The following is a 19,115-nucleotide window of genomic DNA, read 5'->3' as shown; positions in this document are numbered from 1 at the left end:
GCAGTTTCAACATTTATTCTGAGGAGATGGAGAATCACTGAAGATTAGTCTCCCTTTTTTTTTTCTCTCTCATCTCCATCCCTCCATATTGGAGGGTTTGGAGAAGAGGAATGATATGATCTGATAAGATATCATAAATATTTAGAGGAGAAAATGCAATGATTAAAATTGGGTGGATGGTTTGTAGATTTAAATTAACTGGTAGCTTTGTCATCAGCATCACAGACATAAAAATCACTTCTTACAACAACAGCAATGACAATGATAATACTCGGAATTTATCAAACAGCTTAATTTTCAGTAGCCTTCCAAGAACCGTTATTTGACATCTTTCTCGGTTTCTATACTTTGTGATTAATATTCATGTAGACACTTAGAGTTGCTATGAGAACCTCCAAATCCTTTAGAAAAGCTAAAATGTCTCCGTTTTATGTCGCACATTCTTACTAAATTCATATGACATTGATTGAGTAGTGACTGTTCAAAATACTTCAGGCTAAAAGGATATAAAATCAGCAAGTGATTCCAATGATCTTTATCTCTGTTATAACCCAAAATATCATTTACATAGCATCACTTGCCTCTAAAGAGCCATTTTACATGGTGAGGGGGAAAAAGGTGAGTTGATGGATGTATTGACTCAGCAGCAAGTCTGGAAGTAGAAGCCACCTCCTAACGTGGGGCTCGCAGGACCCCACTGCCCTTCGGAGCAGTGCCTGATATAAGGCATCTAAACTTTATGAATTTCCCGAAAGGGAAAGCCATTGCTGAGTGTATCTGATTTACTCTGATTTCCTATAGGACCCAAACACTGAGATTTTCTGCTCTCAGATGTGCACTCTAACTCTTTCTGAACTTGTAATATGGAATATCTGTTCTGTGTAGGTGGAGACCATTGGCGATGCATATTGTGTGGCTGGGGGATTACACAAAGAAAGTGATACCCATGCTGTTCAGATAGCACTGATGGCCCTGAAGATGATGGAACTGTCTGATGAAGTTATGTCTCCCCATGGAGAACCTATCAAGGTAAGGCAGATAGATACTGTCCGGGAAGTGTCACAGAGAGTGAATGCTTTTTAGGTATCCAAAGAATAGCATCCCTCAGGGGGATGTTCTCAGGGTTGACGGAGAGCAAAATCTCTAACGTCTGGAAGCGAGAAGGAACGTACTCGGGGGTATCGAGTGGCTTACAGAACTATCGAGAGAGCTAAAGAAGCCATCTCTACATTAAACCTTCACAAAATGGCTCCCAAAGCGGCACTTCAGAAACCATTGTTTTTCCCAAGATCAAGAACCTGGCTCCAGCACCATACCTCCACAGCCGCAGTCAGGAAACTGCTGTGTTCAGAAAGCTGCTGCCTCCATTATTGGCTGCAGAACAAAACTGCACTTACTATATATAATTTTGAATCAGTAACGTGGAAATTCTGCATCATGACCCTCACAGAATGAATGACCTCCACAGAATAAAGACGTCCACAGTTGTGCTTGCACTTGGAGGCCGTCGCAGCAGAAATTCTGGCTTCCAGACCTCTTGTGAGTGTATCAGATTCACCAAACCTCAGTGCGCCTAGAAAATGCAAGGGCGTTGGGAAAGTGTAATTTTTGGTTTTCCAGTCCCTGCAGGGGAGGCCGTTACACTACAACGAAAATCGACCTCTAATCCACCAATATTTCCCAAAGCCCGTGACACTCTGAAATTTCTAAATTATCTCAGAATAATGTCTTACTGCAGATGAGAACCTAAAATTACCATGCTAGGCATTGGTTTAATAGAACACAAGAAGATTACCTTTATTTGTCCTACTTACATTGAATCTGCCACTTAAATTTTATTGGACGGTCCTTAACTGATGACCTTCAGAAATGGGCCTTTGAAATAGTACAGAATCCTGTCTGGCATGCTATAAGATATAGAGAAAAGAAAGAAAAATGCAAAATACAAAAACATAGTCTTGGTGCTCTTCGTAATAGAAGCCATATGTCTGAGCCCAGCCCTTTTCTCCTCCTTGCCCTGCCACCCCATGGATTGGAATCAGAGTGAAAGAATAGGAAATATTTCCTTTTTTCCCCTCAAGCTCTATGTGTTTCTCCAGCATGCCATGTGTATAAATCCTCTATCGCTGTTGATTTCCTTACTGACACCCCTCAACTCTGGCTTAGAAAACTGCAGGTGGAGTGTTGATAGAAGCCAGAGCGCTGAATGTGGCGGGGAAAGTCAGTGAGTGCAAAGTGAACATGGAAACAGACTCCTGTTAACCCCCTTCCTGTTCCCAGATGTCCATGATGGGACGTGGGCTGCATCAAAAGTGGTCCCCAAATGGAAGATGCCCCCAACAGGTTTCCAGTCAGGGCTTGATATGCATCTTAAATTTGGGATCATTTACTTGTGAATTTGAAATGAATTTGTGAATTTGCTTGTGAATTTGAAAAGTACCCTGATAAGAAAGCTGTGGAGTTAAGAGTGAAATTCAGAACTGGAGAGGGGGAGAGAGGGAGGGAGAGCAACATGGGAGGAACTGGGTATTTATCCAAAGGATACAAAAACGCTGAATCGAAGGGGCACATGAACCCCAATGTTTATAGCAGCACTTTCAACAATAGCCAAATTATGGAAGGAGCCCAAGTGTCCATTGACTGATGAATGAATAAAGAAGATGTGGTGTACATATATAATGGAATATTACTCAGCCATCAAAAAGAATGAAACCTTGCCATTTGCAACAATGTGGATGGAACTAGAAGGTATTATGCTAAGGGAAACAAGTCAGTCAGAGAAAGATAAATATCATATGATTTCACTCATATGTGGAATTTAAGAAACAAAGCAGATGAACATAGGGGAAGGGAAGGAAAAATAAGATAAAAACAGAAGGAGGCAAACCATAAGAGACTCTCAAATACAGAGAACAAACTGAGGGTTGCTAGAGGGGTGTTGGTTGGGGTATGGGCTAAATGGGTGTTGGGCATTTAGAAGGGCACTTATTGGAATGAGCAGTGGGTGTTATAAGTAAGTGATGAATCACCAAATTCTGCTCTTAAAAACATTACTACACTATATGTTAATTGGCTTGGATTTAAATAAAATCTGTGAAAAAAAATTTTTAAAGAAGAAACTAGAATAATTAAGTACACAGAGAGAAACTGGTTTAACCAGAAGAGTGCCCAAAAAGAGCAGAAACTTCTTGATTGAAATATGCTAAAATTGTGTTTGACATTTATACACAGAAAAGAGCTTTTTGTTCATATTGATCAGTTGGTAGATGTGTAAAACCATATTGTCCATAAAGAAGAAAATGCTAGAGGTAACATGTCTAAGTTTTGCTGATTAAAATGAGACTGACAAAGAAGGGACTGTAAAACTAATTCAATCCTCTATTTTATGGATAAGGAAATAATAAGAGGGAGATAAAGAGACTTACAGAAAGTCAGACCGTCAGTTATTAGCCAAGTTTGGTTGAGAATGCAGATCTCCTGATTTAGAATTTGGTGCTTTGTTTGAAAATTTTGCAGAATTCATATTTGACACCTTCTGAACAAATGATTCTAGAATGTTGTTAGCAAATACCAAAAATGTGTTGCAAAACTAGGCAAAACTGGAGTCTTCTTGAATAACATCTAAATTGTTGAGTACTTGGCCTTTGTTTAAAATTCATCTATAATGTAACCTTTGTTTTAAATGGTCAACTAAACATGGGACTTGAAAATAATGAACTGATTGTGTCTGATTGTGATATAAAACATCCCCACTCGAACTTGCTGAGTTGTAGCAGCAATTTAAGAATTTGCGCATCCTCTAAGATCATCAAGAATTCAGATCTTCTGGAAGATGCAAGTTTAAGATACTGTTTTAATTGTTCTCCAAATCACTGGTAATCTTCAGAATTCCTAAATTTTTACGCCAACATTTCCCGGACTGCACCTCATATCTAGATATGGCACAACTCTGGTTTTCTGTGCGTCCAGGCGTGTTTAACAACAGTGTTGATATAGTCACTGTGATGCGGGCCTAAGCAGCCCCCGCTCTGCTTCCTCTGTCATTTTCTATGAAAACATCACAGTGCCTTTCTTGTTTCCTGTTAGTCATTTGAACAGCAGGGTAGTGTTTGTCTTAAAGTTCTTTTTATTCTTTCTTTTCTAAGAGCTGGCTTCTCTTGCCCTTCTCTGACAGCGCATTGGGAAACAACACCTGGGGTCCAGGAATTATGTCTGTCTCACCTGATGGACAGAACAGGTTCACGTAAACTGCCCATAGACCCTTTGTCTTGTCACTCTGGTGACTGTGATGGGTATGTGTGGAAATGTGTTTCAGACATTGAAGGCAGGTGCAAGATGCCTTGTTTAGACGTAGGTGCTTAATGGAGAAGAGTTGAGAAGTGTGATTGATTTTGCACTAGTAATGTTTTTTTTATTTTTTTAAATGTTATTTTTGAGAGAGAGAAAGAGACAGGGGGAGAGAGAGAGAGAGAAAGGGAGGGAAAAGGGGAGTGGGGGAGGGGCAGAGAGAGGCTCCGAAGCAGGCTCCACACTGTGAGCGCAGAGCCTGATGTGGGGCTCAAACTCAAGAACCTTGAGATCATGACCTGAACCGAAATCAAGAGTTGGCCGCTTAACTGGCTGAGCCACCCAGGCGCCCCCGCACTGGTAATTGGATGCGAAAAGAAGGAAGTTAGCAGGAGGTGTTGCCCAGGGAGGAATGGTGTATCGACAGCAAAAGGCAAAATCATTCAAACAGCGTTTGGGGCACCTGGGTGGCTCAGTCAATGGAGTTGAGTGTCTGACTCTTGATTTGGGCTCAGGTCGTGATCTCATGGGTTTATGAGGTCGAGCCCCATGTCAGGCTCTGTACTGACAGCAAGGAACCTGCTTGGGATTCTTTCTCTCCCTCTCTCTCTCTCTCTCTGCCCCTACCCCGAGTGCTCATGTGTTTTCTCTCGAGATAAATAAACATTAAAAAATAAATAAATAAATAAACAGCATTCGTACAATACCGACTAGCAGGAAACGTTTTTACCGACGGTGAGGACCCCGTGTTACTTTTTGCCTTCAGATGCGGATTGGACTACATTCTGGGTCAGTTTTTGCTGGAGTCGTCGGCGTTAAAATGCCTCGTTACTGTCTTTTTGGAAACAACGTCACCTTGGCAAACAAATTTGAGTCCTGCAGCGTACCACGGAAAATCAACGTCAGCCCGACAACGTACAGGTACTGTTTGCACTGAATGCCTGAAATCTATTATTTTTATTGATTCAAAGTTGTTGTATTTTTCCTTGGTTTCCTTCATCCTCCATGACATTTTCTTGCTTAGATAATCTTGCAAGGAAAAGGAACGCAATGACTTTATCATCCTCACTTTTTCTAAAATTACCCATTAGCATCATGAGAACAACCCTCCTGAGATATTTGTAGCCCAGCTGTAATCCTTGATGCACATCCTGTTTTCCCTCGCTATTCTTTTCGAAGCATGTGTTAATGCTCTCCGTGCTTTGACGGCTAATCTGACCAGTACAGTAGCTAACTGCCAGAGTTAGCATGGTCCCCACAAGTTATAGGGCATGGTCCTCAACATATCCTTAATTCAGGTGTCAGACAGGGATACGTTTCATCTCATTTTAAGAATCCAACCATAGGGGGGCGCCTGGGTGGCTCAGTCGGTTAAGCGTCCGACTTCAGCTCAGGTCACGATCTCGCAGTCCGTGAGTTCGAGCCCTGCGTTGGGCTCTGGGCTGATGGCTCAGAGCCTGGAGCCTGCTTCAGATTCTGTGATTCCCTCTCTCTCTGCCCCTCCCCTGTTCATGCTCTGTCTCTCTCTGTCTCAAAAATAAGTAAAACGTTAAAAAAAAAAAAATTAAAAAAAAAAAAAAGAATCCAACCATAGGGACGCCTGGGTGACTCAGTCAGTTAAGCGTCCAACTTTGGCTCAGGTCACGATCTCACAGTTCATGAGTACAGTTCATGAGTTCGAGCCCTGCATCTGGCTCTTTGCTGACAGTTCAGGACCTGGAGCCTGCTTCGGATTCTGTGTCTCCCTCTCTCTCTGCCCCTCACCTGCTCATACTCTTTCTCTCTCAAAACAAATAAACGTTAAAAAAATTTAAAAAAAAAAAGAATCCGATCATAATGAAAATGCTTGAATAACAAAACGCTTTCCAGATGTGTGGTAGCTGATTTATCAAACTACACCAAGCGAGTTGTCTTTTCTATTCTCAGAGACAAATATTTTATAGCATCTTCTTTCTCCTTAAAACCCCACAACCTTTCCTTTCCGGCCCTAATTCTAAGTTGATAACTTCACTTCATATTTCACAGGAAAAGAAAAAAAATGCAGTCAGGTAAGCACTGCACCACCTTCCCAGGCAGATCCCATCAGCCTAGCTGTCCCGGGGACCCTGGTCTTAGGACTTCATTCCGGTGGCCAGTGACTGTGTACCAGCTGCCCAGCTCCTTTCCAGATGATCCCTCCAGGTTTGCTCTGAGTGCCGCTGCCTCTCATCTTCTCCAAAACTTGCCTTCTGAAAATACCTGCTCTCCCTCTATGATTAAATTCTCGGGTGAAACGATTATTCCCATCAGAATATAGACATATCACACTATTAAAACTCTTAAAATAGTTGCTTCCTTGTTTCCCAGTGTATCTCAGCTACTCCCCTATATTTCTGCCCCCTTTTCCAGCAAAACTCCTTGCGAGAGCTGTCTATGTTCACGTCTCTACATTTTTAACTCCCGTTCGCCCTTCTACTCACTTCGATCAGTGTTTGTCCCTTGCACCCCACTGAAATGGTTCTTATCAAGGCCGTCAGGGTTGCTTGCTAAAATCGTGGTCGATTCTCTCCCCTTATGTTCCTCAACATCTCTGGCAACTGAAGAGCTTGAGAACTCCTTCCTTTACACATTTTCTTCCTTAGGCTGTGACACCACACTTAACCGGGTTTTCTTATTACCCCGTGGCTGCACCTTCTCAGTATCTCATGTCGGTACTCTTTCCCTACCGAACCTTCGAATGTTGTAATGCCCAAAAGCTCTGTCCCTATTCTCTTCTTTGTCTGAACTTTATTGACTCACCTTTTCTCTTCTCTCTAGCCCATCCCACAATTCTCCACCGAGCTACAGATCCGTGTATCATATTTTATATTTCTACTTGGATGACTAGTCGACACACTAAAATTAACATGATAGTCTTAGAACAAGTGATTTCCCACACACTCCAATCTGATGAAATGAATCCACTTCCCACCCCGCTTTATCAATGTCCTTAAAATGGCACCACCGTCTATTGTGTTACCTAGACTATAAACCTCAGAGTGATCGTCGCTTTCTCCCCCTTACAGCTCACCACCTCCGCCTACAATTAAATACCCCAAATACATCTTTTTTTGACTTACTTCAGTACTACACCCCAAGGCAAGCCTCCTTCATCTGTTCCACCTCAGCCAACCAAGGATCGTCCTCACTCTTCGGCTCACTTTCTTGCTCACCTCCTACCCGCAGTTCATCCTGCACCCAGTAGCCAGACTATCTTTCTAAAGTACAAGCCAGATATCATCATTCCTGTGTTAAAAACCCTCTAATGGCTTCCCATGGCAGCCGGAATGAAATTTAAATTTGTTACCACAGACTAAAACGTCCTCTTTGATCAACATCCTGCCAGCCTGTGTCACTTGATTTTCTTCCATTTTTTCCGTCACTCTCTGATACCCGGCCACCCTGGCCTTACTTTTATTCATCAGACTTCCTAAACCCTTTCCTCAATCGAAGATACTGGCTATTCCTCTGCTTTCCACTCCTTTCCTAGATCATCGTATGTATTCTTCTTTCTCATAATTAGACCTAAGTCAAATATCCCCTCTTCAAAGAGACACTCCTGGGGTGCCTCAGTGGCTCTGTCAGTTGAGCATCGGACTCTTGATTTCGGCTCAGGTCGTGATGCCAAGGTCATGAGCCCACGTTGGGCTCCATGCTGAGTGTGGAGTGCTTATGATTCTCTTTCTCTCTGCCCCTCCCCTGCTCATGTGCACCACCCCCCCCAAAAACAAAAGACACTCCTTCACTGTCATACTTAGAGGAACAACTTTCACCTCACACACCTCACGTTATCTTATTTTTTTCATCTTCTCAGCTCATATCTGTGTCTGAAATGTTGTTTTCTTTATGTGTTTATTGCCTGCCTCCCCTTGTAGAGTGTCAGCCTCCTGTGGTAGATATTTTCTCTCCCTATTTCCCAGATCAATGCCTGGCACACAGTAGTAGGAAAGTATTGATTGATTGACTGTCCTCGCTTTGATACGAAAATGAGTCACTATCCATGAGAATTGGAAAACTTCTTAGGGATTATTGTAATGGTAATAGACCTGTAGGCTTCCCGGGTAAACCAAGAAGGGATGAGAACTCCTGTCCTCAGGATTTGACTTTGCTTTCTTTGGGGGATTGGAGAGTAAGAATCCTGTGATCACATGACTCTTTGCTAGTCCAGTCACTGCTGGTGAGTGTTCAATAACGTCATACATGTGCATGTGCACGTTGAGGAGTCCGTGTGTGTGTGTCTATCCTTAAAACCAAACCTTTGCATATAGAAAAAGTGATTTTCTGTTTCTTCTGATTGTTTTTAAGCAGCATAAAAGAAAATCTTCCTTCGTTTCATATCTGAAAGTCTGGTTGTCTGGAATCTCGACAGTAAACATTGATATCAGCTACTCATTTTACTCCCAAAACGTAATATAGGATCTCTTGTCTTCCACAGAGGATCATGACATTTTGATATACATATTCGGCAACAGGTTAAGGTCCATAGCTTCAATCCTTAAATTCAGCATGTTGGCCATGTTACTAGACTTACTAAATGTGCAAAAACAGGATTTTACACTACAGTGTTACCTTTTATGAATAAAATATCTTGTATTATAATAGTAACCTATGCTTATTTTAGAAATGTTTTTTCTAAAAAATTTATATTTATATATATTTGCATATATATGCATATTTGCATATCAGAAAGTTATATTTTCATATCAGAAGTTATATTTGCATATCAGAAAGTTATATTTTCATATCAGAAGTTATATTTGCATATCAGAAAGTTACATATTTGCATATCAGAATATTACATGTTTGCATATACGTAAATAAAAATAACTCATAATTTCAGTATCCAGAGACAGTAACTATTCACTTTTTTGTTTTTTTTAATTATTTCTTAGTATGTGTTTATATGCACATATATAAATGATAATGAAAACTTAATTGATACTGAGCATCAATGCATTTGCTATTTTTATTTCTGTTATAAACAAATATGGTATGTTTTTTTTCCTTTTTTTTGTTTCAAATTTTTATTTAAATTCTAGTTAGTGTATAGTGTAATATTAGTTTCAGGAGTAGAATTTAATGACTTATCACTTACCTGTAACACCCAGTGTTCATCACAAGTGCCCCCTCCCTTTTTGTTTTTAAGTTTATTTATTTATTTTGAGAGAGGTAGAGACAGCATAAGTAGGGGAGGGGCAGAGAGAGAGGGAAAGAGAGAGAGAAAACCCCAAGCAGACTCCGCATTGCCAGCACAGAGCCCAATGCCAGGATCAGACTCATGAAACCGCGAGATCATGACCTGAGCCGAAAACGAGAGTCAGATGCTTAACCGACAGCCACCAAGGCACTCCAGAAGTGCCCCCCACCTTAATACCCATTGCCCATTTAACCCATCCCCTGCCCACCTTTCTTCCAGCAGCCCTCAGTTTGTTCTCTATAGTTAAGAGCCGCTTGTGGTTTGCCTCCGTCTCTGTTTTATTTTATTTTTATTTTTCCTTCCCTTCCCCTTTGTGTATCTGGTTTTTTTTCTTAAATTCCACATATGAGTGAAGTCATGTACTATTTGTCTTCCTCTAACTGACTTATTTCATTTAGCATAATACACTCTCGTTCCTTCTACTTTGTTGCAAATGGCAAGATTTCATTCTTTTTGATGGCTGAGTAATATTCATATATATATACACATATATATGTGTGTATATATTTGTGTATTTATATATGCATATGTATCTATATATATATTTATCCATTCATCAGTCGATGGACATTTGGGCTCTTTCTATAATTTGGCTATTGTTGATGGTGCTGCTACAAACATTGGGGTGCATGTGTCACTATTTTTCCTTTTTCAATTTACTTACCTCTCACTCTTATATAGGAAATATTTATGTCTTACGTAAAGGGCAAGTGGCAGTTAAAATGCTTTATGTAGGAAAGAACAAAATATTTAACATGAAATACCTCTAATAGCATTTTAAAATGCTTTCTTTTAAAAGTAGTTTATTTTTTTCCAAATGATAGAAAAACTTAAAAAGAGAGTAATTTAAATTTCAATAAAAAGTCCATGCTTTGTGAAATTTAATAAGTGGATTATAAAACCGAGACATAATTTCAGTTCCATCAAAGTTGGGGACAAATAGTAGAAGCTATTAGAAGTTGTACAGGGGTGCCTGGGGGTTCAGTTGGTTGAGTGTCTGACTTTGGCTCACATGGATTCAAGCCCCGTGTTGGGCTCTGTGCTGACAGCTCAGAGCCTGGAGCCTGCTTCATATTCTGTGTCTCCCTCTCTTTCTGCCCTTCCCCTGCTCGTGCTCTGTCTCTCTCTCTTTCAAAAATAAATAAACATTAAAAAAATTTAAAAGAAGTTGTACAAATATAGGGGTGCCTGGGTTGCTCAGTCGGTTAAGCGTCCAACTTCAGCTCAGGTCATGATCTCACGGTTTGTGAGTTCAAACCCTGCATTGGGGTTCTGTGCTGACAGCTCTTGGAGCCTGGAGCCTGCTTCGGATTCTGTGTCTCCCTCTCTCTCTGCCCCTTCCCCACTCGTGCACCATATCTGTCTCTCTCTCTCTCTATCTCTCTCTCTCAAAAATAAACAAACATTAAAAAAATTTTTTAAAGTTATACAAATATAAAACCTATTTAGTTCCTTGGGAGAACTTTATTGGTAATGCATTGAATTTTAGGGTGACATTTGTCAAAAAATAAAATAATATCAGATGTAGCTTCCTTGATATATTTTTGAAACACTTATACGTTTAAGACACAGAGTACACACCCACATGCACAAAAAACCCTTAACCTCAAATCCTTATCTTTCATTTCCAGTTCTAATCAGTAATTTAGAATGTTGCTGTGTAATGACCGTTATACATTCCTTTATTCTAAGTGTCATGAGGAGTTTATTATTGGGGACAGTTTTCTGCTTTCCTGTTAGCTGTTACTGAAGTGCAGAAAACGGAAATATTGTCCAAGTTTCAGGTCAGTGGATTAATGAGATCATTAAAGACAAACATGGCAGGTGGGGAATATAAATGGATACTGCCCAGTATAGGTACGTAGTAGACCTCGGAACTCTTATTTGCAAGAGAGCTGGGAACTGATAGCAGGGAGACAGGACTTGAATTCTATAAAGGGAAAGAACAAAGAGAAGAAAGAGAATGTGGGAGAGATGACAGAAAATAGGATAGTTGATGCAGCATTTTGAGGTAACTGTTATCTGGTCAAGAAGGAGTAAGGAAAACTCCCATGACCTGCCTGAGCCCGTTGCTGCTTTTCATGTGCCTTAATTCCATCAAGCTTTCATTTAAATGGTTTTATTTTTTCCACCTGTTTTTGTTAAAAATTCTGATCTTTTCTTAAAGATGATTTAATGAACATTCTAACTCCATAACATTCTAATTGTGTTTATCTGTAAGTTTCTTTAAAAAACATAAAACTTGGGGGTGCCTGGGTGGCTCAGTCAGTTGAGCATCCGACTTCAGCTCAGGTCATGATCTCGCAGTCTGTGAGTTTGAGCCCTGCGTCGGGCTCTATGCTGACAGCCTGGAGCCTGCTTCAGATTCTGTGTCTCCCTCTCTCTGTGCCCCTCCCCTGCTCATTCTCTGTCCCTCTCTGTCTCAAAAATAAATAAAAACATTAAAAAAACATTTTTTAAAAACGTAAAACTTGTATCCAGAAGACATGCCATACAGCCCCAAACACAGAGCTTTCCAGATATCTCATCTTGAGCAAGGCACTTAATAAATTCTAATGATATACTTTAAAGCCACTTCTAAATGCTGAATATTTTATAGAAATTTACATATAAAGTTATGATTATAATTACCATATTTAAGGGGTGCCTGGGTGGCTCAGTCGGTTGAGCGTCTGACTTCAGCTCAAGTCATGATCTCACGGTTCATGGGTTCCAGCCCCACATCGGGCTCCGTGCTGACAGCTCAGAGCCTGGAGCCTGCTTCAGATTCTGGGTCTCCCTCTCTCTCTGCCCCTTCCCCACTCCTGCTCTGTCTCTCTCTGTCTCTCAAAGGTGAATAAACGTTAAGAAAAAAAAATTAATTACCATATTTAACAGGAAATGTTGGGATAATGTGGACAGAAAAAAAGAAAGCCCTTAATCACTTACAATTTTATGTTTTTATTTATCAAACCTTTATAGTTTTGGGCATTTTTATAATTATTTTTTAAATATTTCAAGCATACAGAAAAAAATCAAAGAAAATATGATACCCATGTGGCCAAAGCTAATATTTAATAAATGTCAGCATTTTGCCATATTTCTTTTGAGATCCCTGTTTTATTAAAAAATTAAAATATTCTAGGCCCCGGCCCCTGCTGTCTGACGTGCTGGACTCTGTGCCCCTTAGGGTTTGCGGGAGTTGCTGAGAACATGTATTTCCTACAGACGGACAGGCTCCCAGAGAGAGAGGCAGGAAGGCACTGAGAAGAGCATGTTCAGCAGCTTCTCCCAAACTCACCAATAAGACACATTGCTTCTAATTACCAGGAAAGAAAGTGGACAGAGAGAGGCCAGGAGGCTAAACTCTCATTTAGGTACCTGCAGGTAGAAAAGCAAAACCAGAGAAAAATTGATTCCCATTCGACCTGCCCCTATCCTTTCACGACTTGCCTTAAATCTGTTGAATACTATGTTTTTGAGATTTTTTTTTTTTTGATGAAATGTAAATCTAGTTCATTTATTTAAACTATTCCTAATGCAGTGGTGTGCTGGTAAACCAGCACTGGGGTGGTGGGGTGGGAGGATGGGGTGGGGCAGGGTAAAGTGGAGAATCTCTACCTTTTTAGCATTTACCAATTTCTGTGGTGTACCTACTGCTACCATAGCAAGTTTCAGGCTACAGATGGTTTCATTGGCTCATAAAATTCCTGAATGCTTAATAGTTGGTCCTCCATAAGCCAGCATGAGCTAGATCTAGCCTGGCACTATATGTGCATGTGATATAATATGTATTCTAGAGTATGAATAAGCCATGTACAGCGATCACATACCTATAAATGGTATTCCCAGATCATAGGCCATATCCAGTTCAGCTTTGCTGAGCATCCATTAGCTGTCCAAATTGGTCTTGTCGATTTATATTCCACCAGCGGTATATGAAGGTTTCTATTCCCGAAATGTTACCAGTATGAGTGTTGAGTGATAGCTAATTGATGCTTAACCAGTCCTGTTTAATCTGTTTATTTGATCTTCACAACTGTCCTAAGAGACCTGTACTATTATTCCTTTTCACAGGCTAGAAAATGGACACCTTTGCTGCTATTCAAACTTAGGTCTACCAGACTTTGAAGCCTATATGTTTAATACTATGGAGTTCTGTAACTTTTCATTATATATTACCAAATATTATGCTTTATAAATAATACACACTTAAATATTTCTGGATCATGACTAAAGCATCATTTCATTAATTATTTTTCAGATTGCATATTCATTGATGACTTTCCAAAAATGAGCTAACTGAATACTCACATGTTCTTTTCTGCTGGAAGACTGTCATTTGTGAGACCTAGGTTTCTATTCAGTTTTTTTTTTCCTTCATTGCATAGAACGGTGTCACAGTACCAAATCTAATGCAGCACCATCATTCAGTTGCATCAGGACATGACATCACAAACTAATGAGTAGGAGGCCATGGTCTGGTTTAGGGCCCAGAACTGACAACATTTTTTTCATCCATTGCCTGAATAATAGATTAGAAAGACGCTTATTAAGTTTGCATTTGACAGAAAGCTAGGGAAGCAAGTAGAAAGAGGAGCCAGTAACTTCATCAGTAGGATTGGAATTTAAAATGAATTGAACTCATATGTGGAAGAAACAAAACAAATGAGCACAGGGAAAACAGAGAGAGGGGCTGGGAACCAAGAAACAGACACTTGGGGCACCTGAGTAGCTCAGTCAGTTAAGCATTCAACTCTTGATTTGGGCTCAGGACCTGATTTCATAGTTCACGAGATCAACCCTCTCATCGTGCTCCATGCTGTCAGCAGATTCATGGTCTCTCTGTGTCTCTGTCTCTCTCTTTCAAAATAAATAAATAAACTTAAAAAAAAAAAGATACAGACGCTTCACCATAGAGAACAAACTGATGGTTACCAGAGGGGAGGTGGGCAGGGGGATGGGTGAAATAGATGATGGGGATTAGGGAGGGCACTTGTGATGAGCACCGGGTGTTGTATGAAAGTGTTACATCACTATACTATACACCTGAAACTGATATAACATTGTTTGTAATATAAACTGTATGTTAACTAACTGGAATAGAAATGAAAACGTTAAAACAAATTAAAAATAAATAAATAAAATAAAATGACTTTACTGTACTGGACAAATAGTAGTAAATAATAAAATTTGGTCAACAGATAGATATAAGAAGAAATATTTCAAATACCAGGTAGTTAAGAAGAGTGTCAATTTGTACAATTAAATCTCCTTTTAGTCCTACTAACCTAGAATTCGTATAAATTCTATTGAGATTCAAATGTTATTCTCACATTATTGGCATGTACCTTATATAGAATTTTTCTTCTATAATTTATTGCCCTTGATTGCTTCTCAATAGTGTTTACAAAAGGAATGAATTGCTAAAGGGACAATGTTATTTGTCTTTCAACTTAGGAAGCCTTATTCTAGAACATGATGTTTCTGCATGGGCTTGGGGTTTTCTTGCTATTATTAGACTTTTGGGTTATTTTGCATTTTCTCCCAGTACTGTGAATTCATGGTTAAATGAGTTATTGATTATATCTTTACAAAAATATTTTATAATTACTTTTCCTAATAAGAGTGAATATATTATTTGGTAGAATTGTTTTAGTTCTTGTGAACTGATTCTTCATTGTTCTTCTGTGAAGATGTTTGTTAACATCATTAAGATCTGTCAATCATACTGAAAATGGCTGCTTTATTAATACAGACAGTCCTCAGCTTTCAATGATACAACTTAACGAATTTTCAACTTTACCATGGTACAAAACCTACATGCATTTAGCACAAACCATAGTTTGAATTTTGAATTTTGATCTTTTCTCTGGTTTACCAGTATGCCACATGACCCACGTTCGCAAACAGGGGTATAAACAACCCATACACTTACAACCATTCTGCACTCGCACAATCATTGTTTGTCACTTTCAATAAAATATTTGATAAATTACATGAGATAATAAACGCTTATTCTAAAACAGGCTGTGTGTTAGAGGATTTTGCCAAACTGCAGGCTAATGTAAGTGTTCTGAGGACATTAAGGCAGGCGAGGCTAAGCTATGATGTTCTGTATATTATGTGTACTAAATGCATTTTCAACTTACGATATTTTCAGTTCATGATATTTTCAATTTATTAAGATGTAACCCATCATAAGTCAAGGAAGATCTGTATTTTCAGGAATATTCATTTTTAGGTTGTCTTTTCTTGCGTAGACAGTTATATCGGTAGTAGATTTTAATATTGATATTTTTATCTTAATCTTTTCAGATTACTCAAAGACTGTCCTGGTTTTGTGTTTACCCCTCGATCAAGGGAGGAACTCCCACCAAACTTCCCCAGTGAAATTCCTGGAATCTGTCATTTTCTGGAAGCTTATCAACAAGGAACAAATTCAAAACCATGGTTCCAAACCAAAGATGTTGAAGATGGCAATGCCAATTTTTTAGGCAAAGCCTCAGGAATAGATTAGCAAAATGTAAACCCGGTTATTAGGCTTGGGTTTTGACTCCTACGAGCATGTGTGGAATCTCTGAAAGCACTTTAAGATTGCAGATGACTAAGAACAATATTCAAATTTCAGGAGCTAAGTCACCATCTACTTTTTCTTCCATTTAACGTGACAAAAATGTATTCACTTCAATACTTCAAGTCTTCAGAGAAAAAAAAAGGAATGAAGCCTCAAAAATGACATTTGGGGGATATTTCTGTTACTATAACAAACACTTATTACCTGTACTCAAAACTCAGCACCTTGTACATATATCCGGTAATTGTAGTGACATGACTTGCACAAACTGATGGGGTTACCTGCAGTCTGTGCCCTAGTGGAATGGTTGTTAAAGTGTATTTGTGATAGTGTTGCCTTAAAAAAGCTTTCTGAATAGAAATGATAGTCTTTGATACCATAAGCTCTTTGAACCTTTCAAGTCTGCCTTTTCTTACATTTCTTCATTTAACTGTTGGCATAGATAACAAAATAGGTTGAGTATTTTTTCTGTTGCACTGTTTCTTCTCCATTTTTTAAGAAGATAAGCAATTATGGGTTAGATGCAATATGAATATAAAATAGTTCCTCTATAAATATCAAAGACTGTTTTATAAAAATATCTGCCATAACATAATGTGTCATATCAATAAATATCGACTTTTGTTTGACATTATTCTGCACTTTGGTAAAGGCTATTTTCATTCATATTAGCAATTTAATTCCTATTAATTCATATCCAGGATACAAGAGGCTTATAGCCAATATAAAAATGCAGTAATATCATTCTAATTTAATTAGAAGTAACATGGGAGTAATGTAAGAATCAGAGAATATACCATGAAGTACAGAAGTAAAACATTTAAACACACACACACACACACACACACACATGTAGAGTGATTTGGATCTATTTCAGCAGCCATTCTGCATTGCCATGTTGAGTTCTATAAAGTTCCAGTGAGAAATTTAAGTTCAAAAGTGGGAAATGAGACTTGTTCTTTTTGCCAATAGCTTATTTTTTAAGTATTTGTGTTGGACACTTTGGTGTGTATGTATATCCTAAGAATCATCAAGTTTTTTTGTCTAATCAAGTACACATCTGTGAATTTTTCTATTCTATTTGAGATATCGCAATGTTATTTTTTAAAGAGAATGTTAGTATTGATGAAAATGATTCTGCGACTTCATTATGGAAATTCGTAAACATTTTTCTGGAGCCGGAACTTTTTTTTTTTAATGACATTAGCCTAAGCTCTCTGAAGAAGAGAGTAATCTACAGAGTTTGGTTTTGGATAAGGATTTGATTTTTAAAAGAGCTCAGTTTCAAAGCAGGAGAAAGATGAACATTGCAATCTTTAAATCAGTATTAGCAGAGTCATTGATACACTAGCCTGGTGACCTCAGGAATAAAAAGTCACCATTCATTGACCTCTAGCATCCCCAGCTTTCTACTACAGATATGGCAATGATTATCATTTATTAAATGATATCCCAACATCTTGAAGCACTGATTATATCTCACTAAATACCAATCCTATTATTGGAAAGTATCACAGGTCTTGGGAAAACAGAATTTTGGAATGAACCCTTATCATAGCAAAATAGTAAGAATTAAGGGATTAAAGGAAATTAAAAAGCATAGAATAAAATGTTTTCTTTATCAAATTTTTAAACACACCCCAATCTTTTAATAATTCATGTTCTAAGTTTGTAAGTTAATTAAAATTCAAAAGTATTTTCTTGGTATACACACACACAGAACCAATGGAAGACAATGTAAACAATGTGAATAAAAGCTATATGGGAATTCCTTGGACTATTCCTGTAACTACTCCATAAGTTTGACATTTTACCCAAATAAAAAGTTATCAGAAATGTATTTTCATGGAGAAATTAAATCATCTGTGATAGATACCAAGCCCAGCCTACAAAAGCACATTAATTACAAAAGATTACCTTGTGGATTATAAGTAAGATGAACATACATTTCCATGATAGAGTGTGTTCAAAATTCACAGTGTGGATGGCAAGAACATTAAGGAGTCCCTTTTGTCTCTCTTTCTTATCCATTTTGGAGGGTAGTGGTTATGGAGACATTTTCAGATCCAGACCACTGATGGAAACCAGAGACCCAAGAAAGTAAGTTTTCAAGGAAAGTAAGGGATCAAACTAGCACCTCTGAGGTTAGGAGTGGAACTAAGGATGAAGGAAAAAATGGACAGAGAGGGCCTATGACGGGGTTGGGGGCTAACGCTTCTGAATATTGTTGCCAGTTCAACTATTCTAAAAAGTAATGTGGGTCCCAAGAGGGCTTCCCAGTCAGCCTGCTTCTCCTAACTCCAGGAATGCTAGGAACTTTTCCTTCAGTTCTGGTTTTACTGTCTCCATATGTGGCTTCTTATTCCTTCTGTATCTCAAAAGATACCTTTTCCTGGGTTTGTACACATAGTTATGAACTGGTGCGGCAGGCATTGGAATTTCATATTACTCTAAAGGCCATTAGTCCTTCAGAACCTTTGGTGGAAAGGAAGGAAAAGTTACTTCAACATTTTTTAACCTTTTCTCCAAATTACTTATCCCTCATATTGCCTGTCATGCCAAGGCCGACCTTTCCAGTATTGTCCTATGGTTAAGTTAAAAGCAGTCATAGGACGGAACAAGATGTTCTCTGGTGGGCCCAGCAAGCTGAAGAGGTGAACGAAGGGGAGTGTTTACTCCACATAGTGTCTGGGGTATAGACATGGCTCCCTGAGACTCCCCAGCTGGGAAAGTGCCAAACTGGAGTTTTACATGCAAAGCCCCAATGAAGTCTAGGGCTATACAATGCTTTAAAGCAATTTTCAAATCCCTGTTAAAGCAAGAGTTAGTAGTCCCAAAAAGAGTAACTTAATGAATTATTGTAGTAGTTTTAAGCATGTGGATTTTACCTGGATAAATCACTATTAAAAAGTGAAAAGAAGAGGTGCCTGGGTGTTCAGTCAGCTAAACATATGACTCTTGATTTCAGCTCAGGTCATCATCTCAAGGTTGTGAGATCCAGCCCCACACTGGGCTCCATGCTGGGCAAGGAGCCTGCTTAAGGCTCTCTCTCTCTCC

At 38.9% G+C, this 19,115-nt stretch overlaps 1 protein-coding gene across 8 annotated transcripts in view; it reads left to right on the top strand.

Moving 5' to 3' along the window:
* Positions 1–17,894, top strand: part of GUCY1A1 (guanylate cyclase 1 soluble subunit alpha 1) — a 63,006-nt gene extending 45,112 nt beyond the window's left edge. For all 8 annotated transcript variants that reach the window (XM_042983717.1, XM_007084201.3, XM_015538414.2 and 5 more), the window contains 3 exons: positions 886–1,029; positions 5,054–5,208; positions 15,800–17,894. In XM_042983717.1, the coding sequence (XP_042839651.1) occupies positions 886–1,029; positions 5,054–5,208; positions 15,800–16,001 (501 nt within the window). In that variant the 3' untranslated portion in view covers positions 16,002–17,894. The remainder of the gene's footprint in view (positions 1–885; positions 1,030–5,053; positions 5,209–15,799) is intronic.
* Positions 17,895–19,115: the final 1,221 nt, after the last annotated feature.

The sequence above is a fragment of the Panthera tigris genome, chromosome B1 (assembly GCF_018350195.1).
Source record: "Panthera tigris isolate Pti1 chromosome B1, P.tigris_Pti1_mat1.1, whole genome shotgun sequence".
Classification (NCBI taxonomy): Eukaryota; Metazoa; Chordata; class Mammalia; order Carnivora; family Felidae; genus Panthera; species Panthera tigris.
The sequence above is the reverse complement of the archived record's forward strand: the minus strand, read 5'-3'. Positions and strand labels throughout refer to the sequence as shown.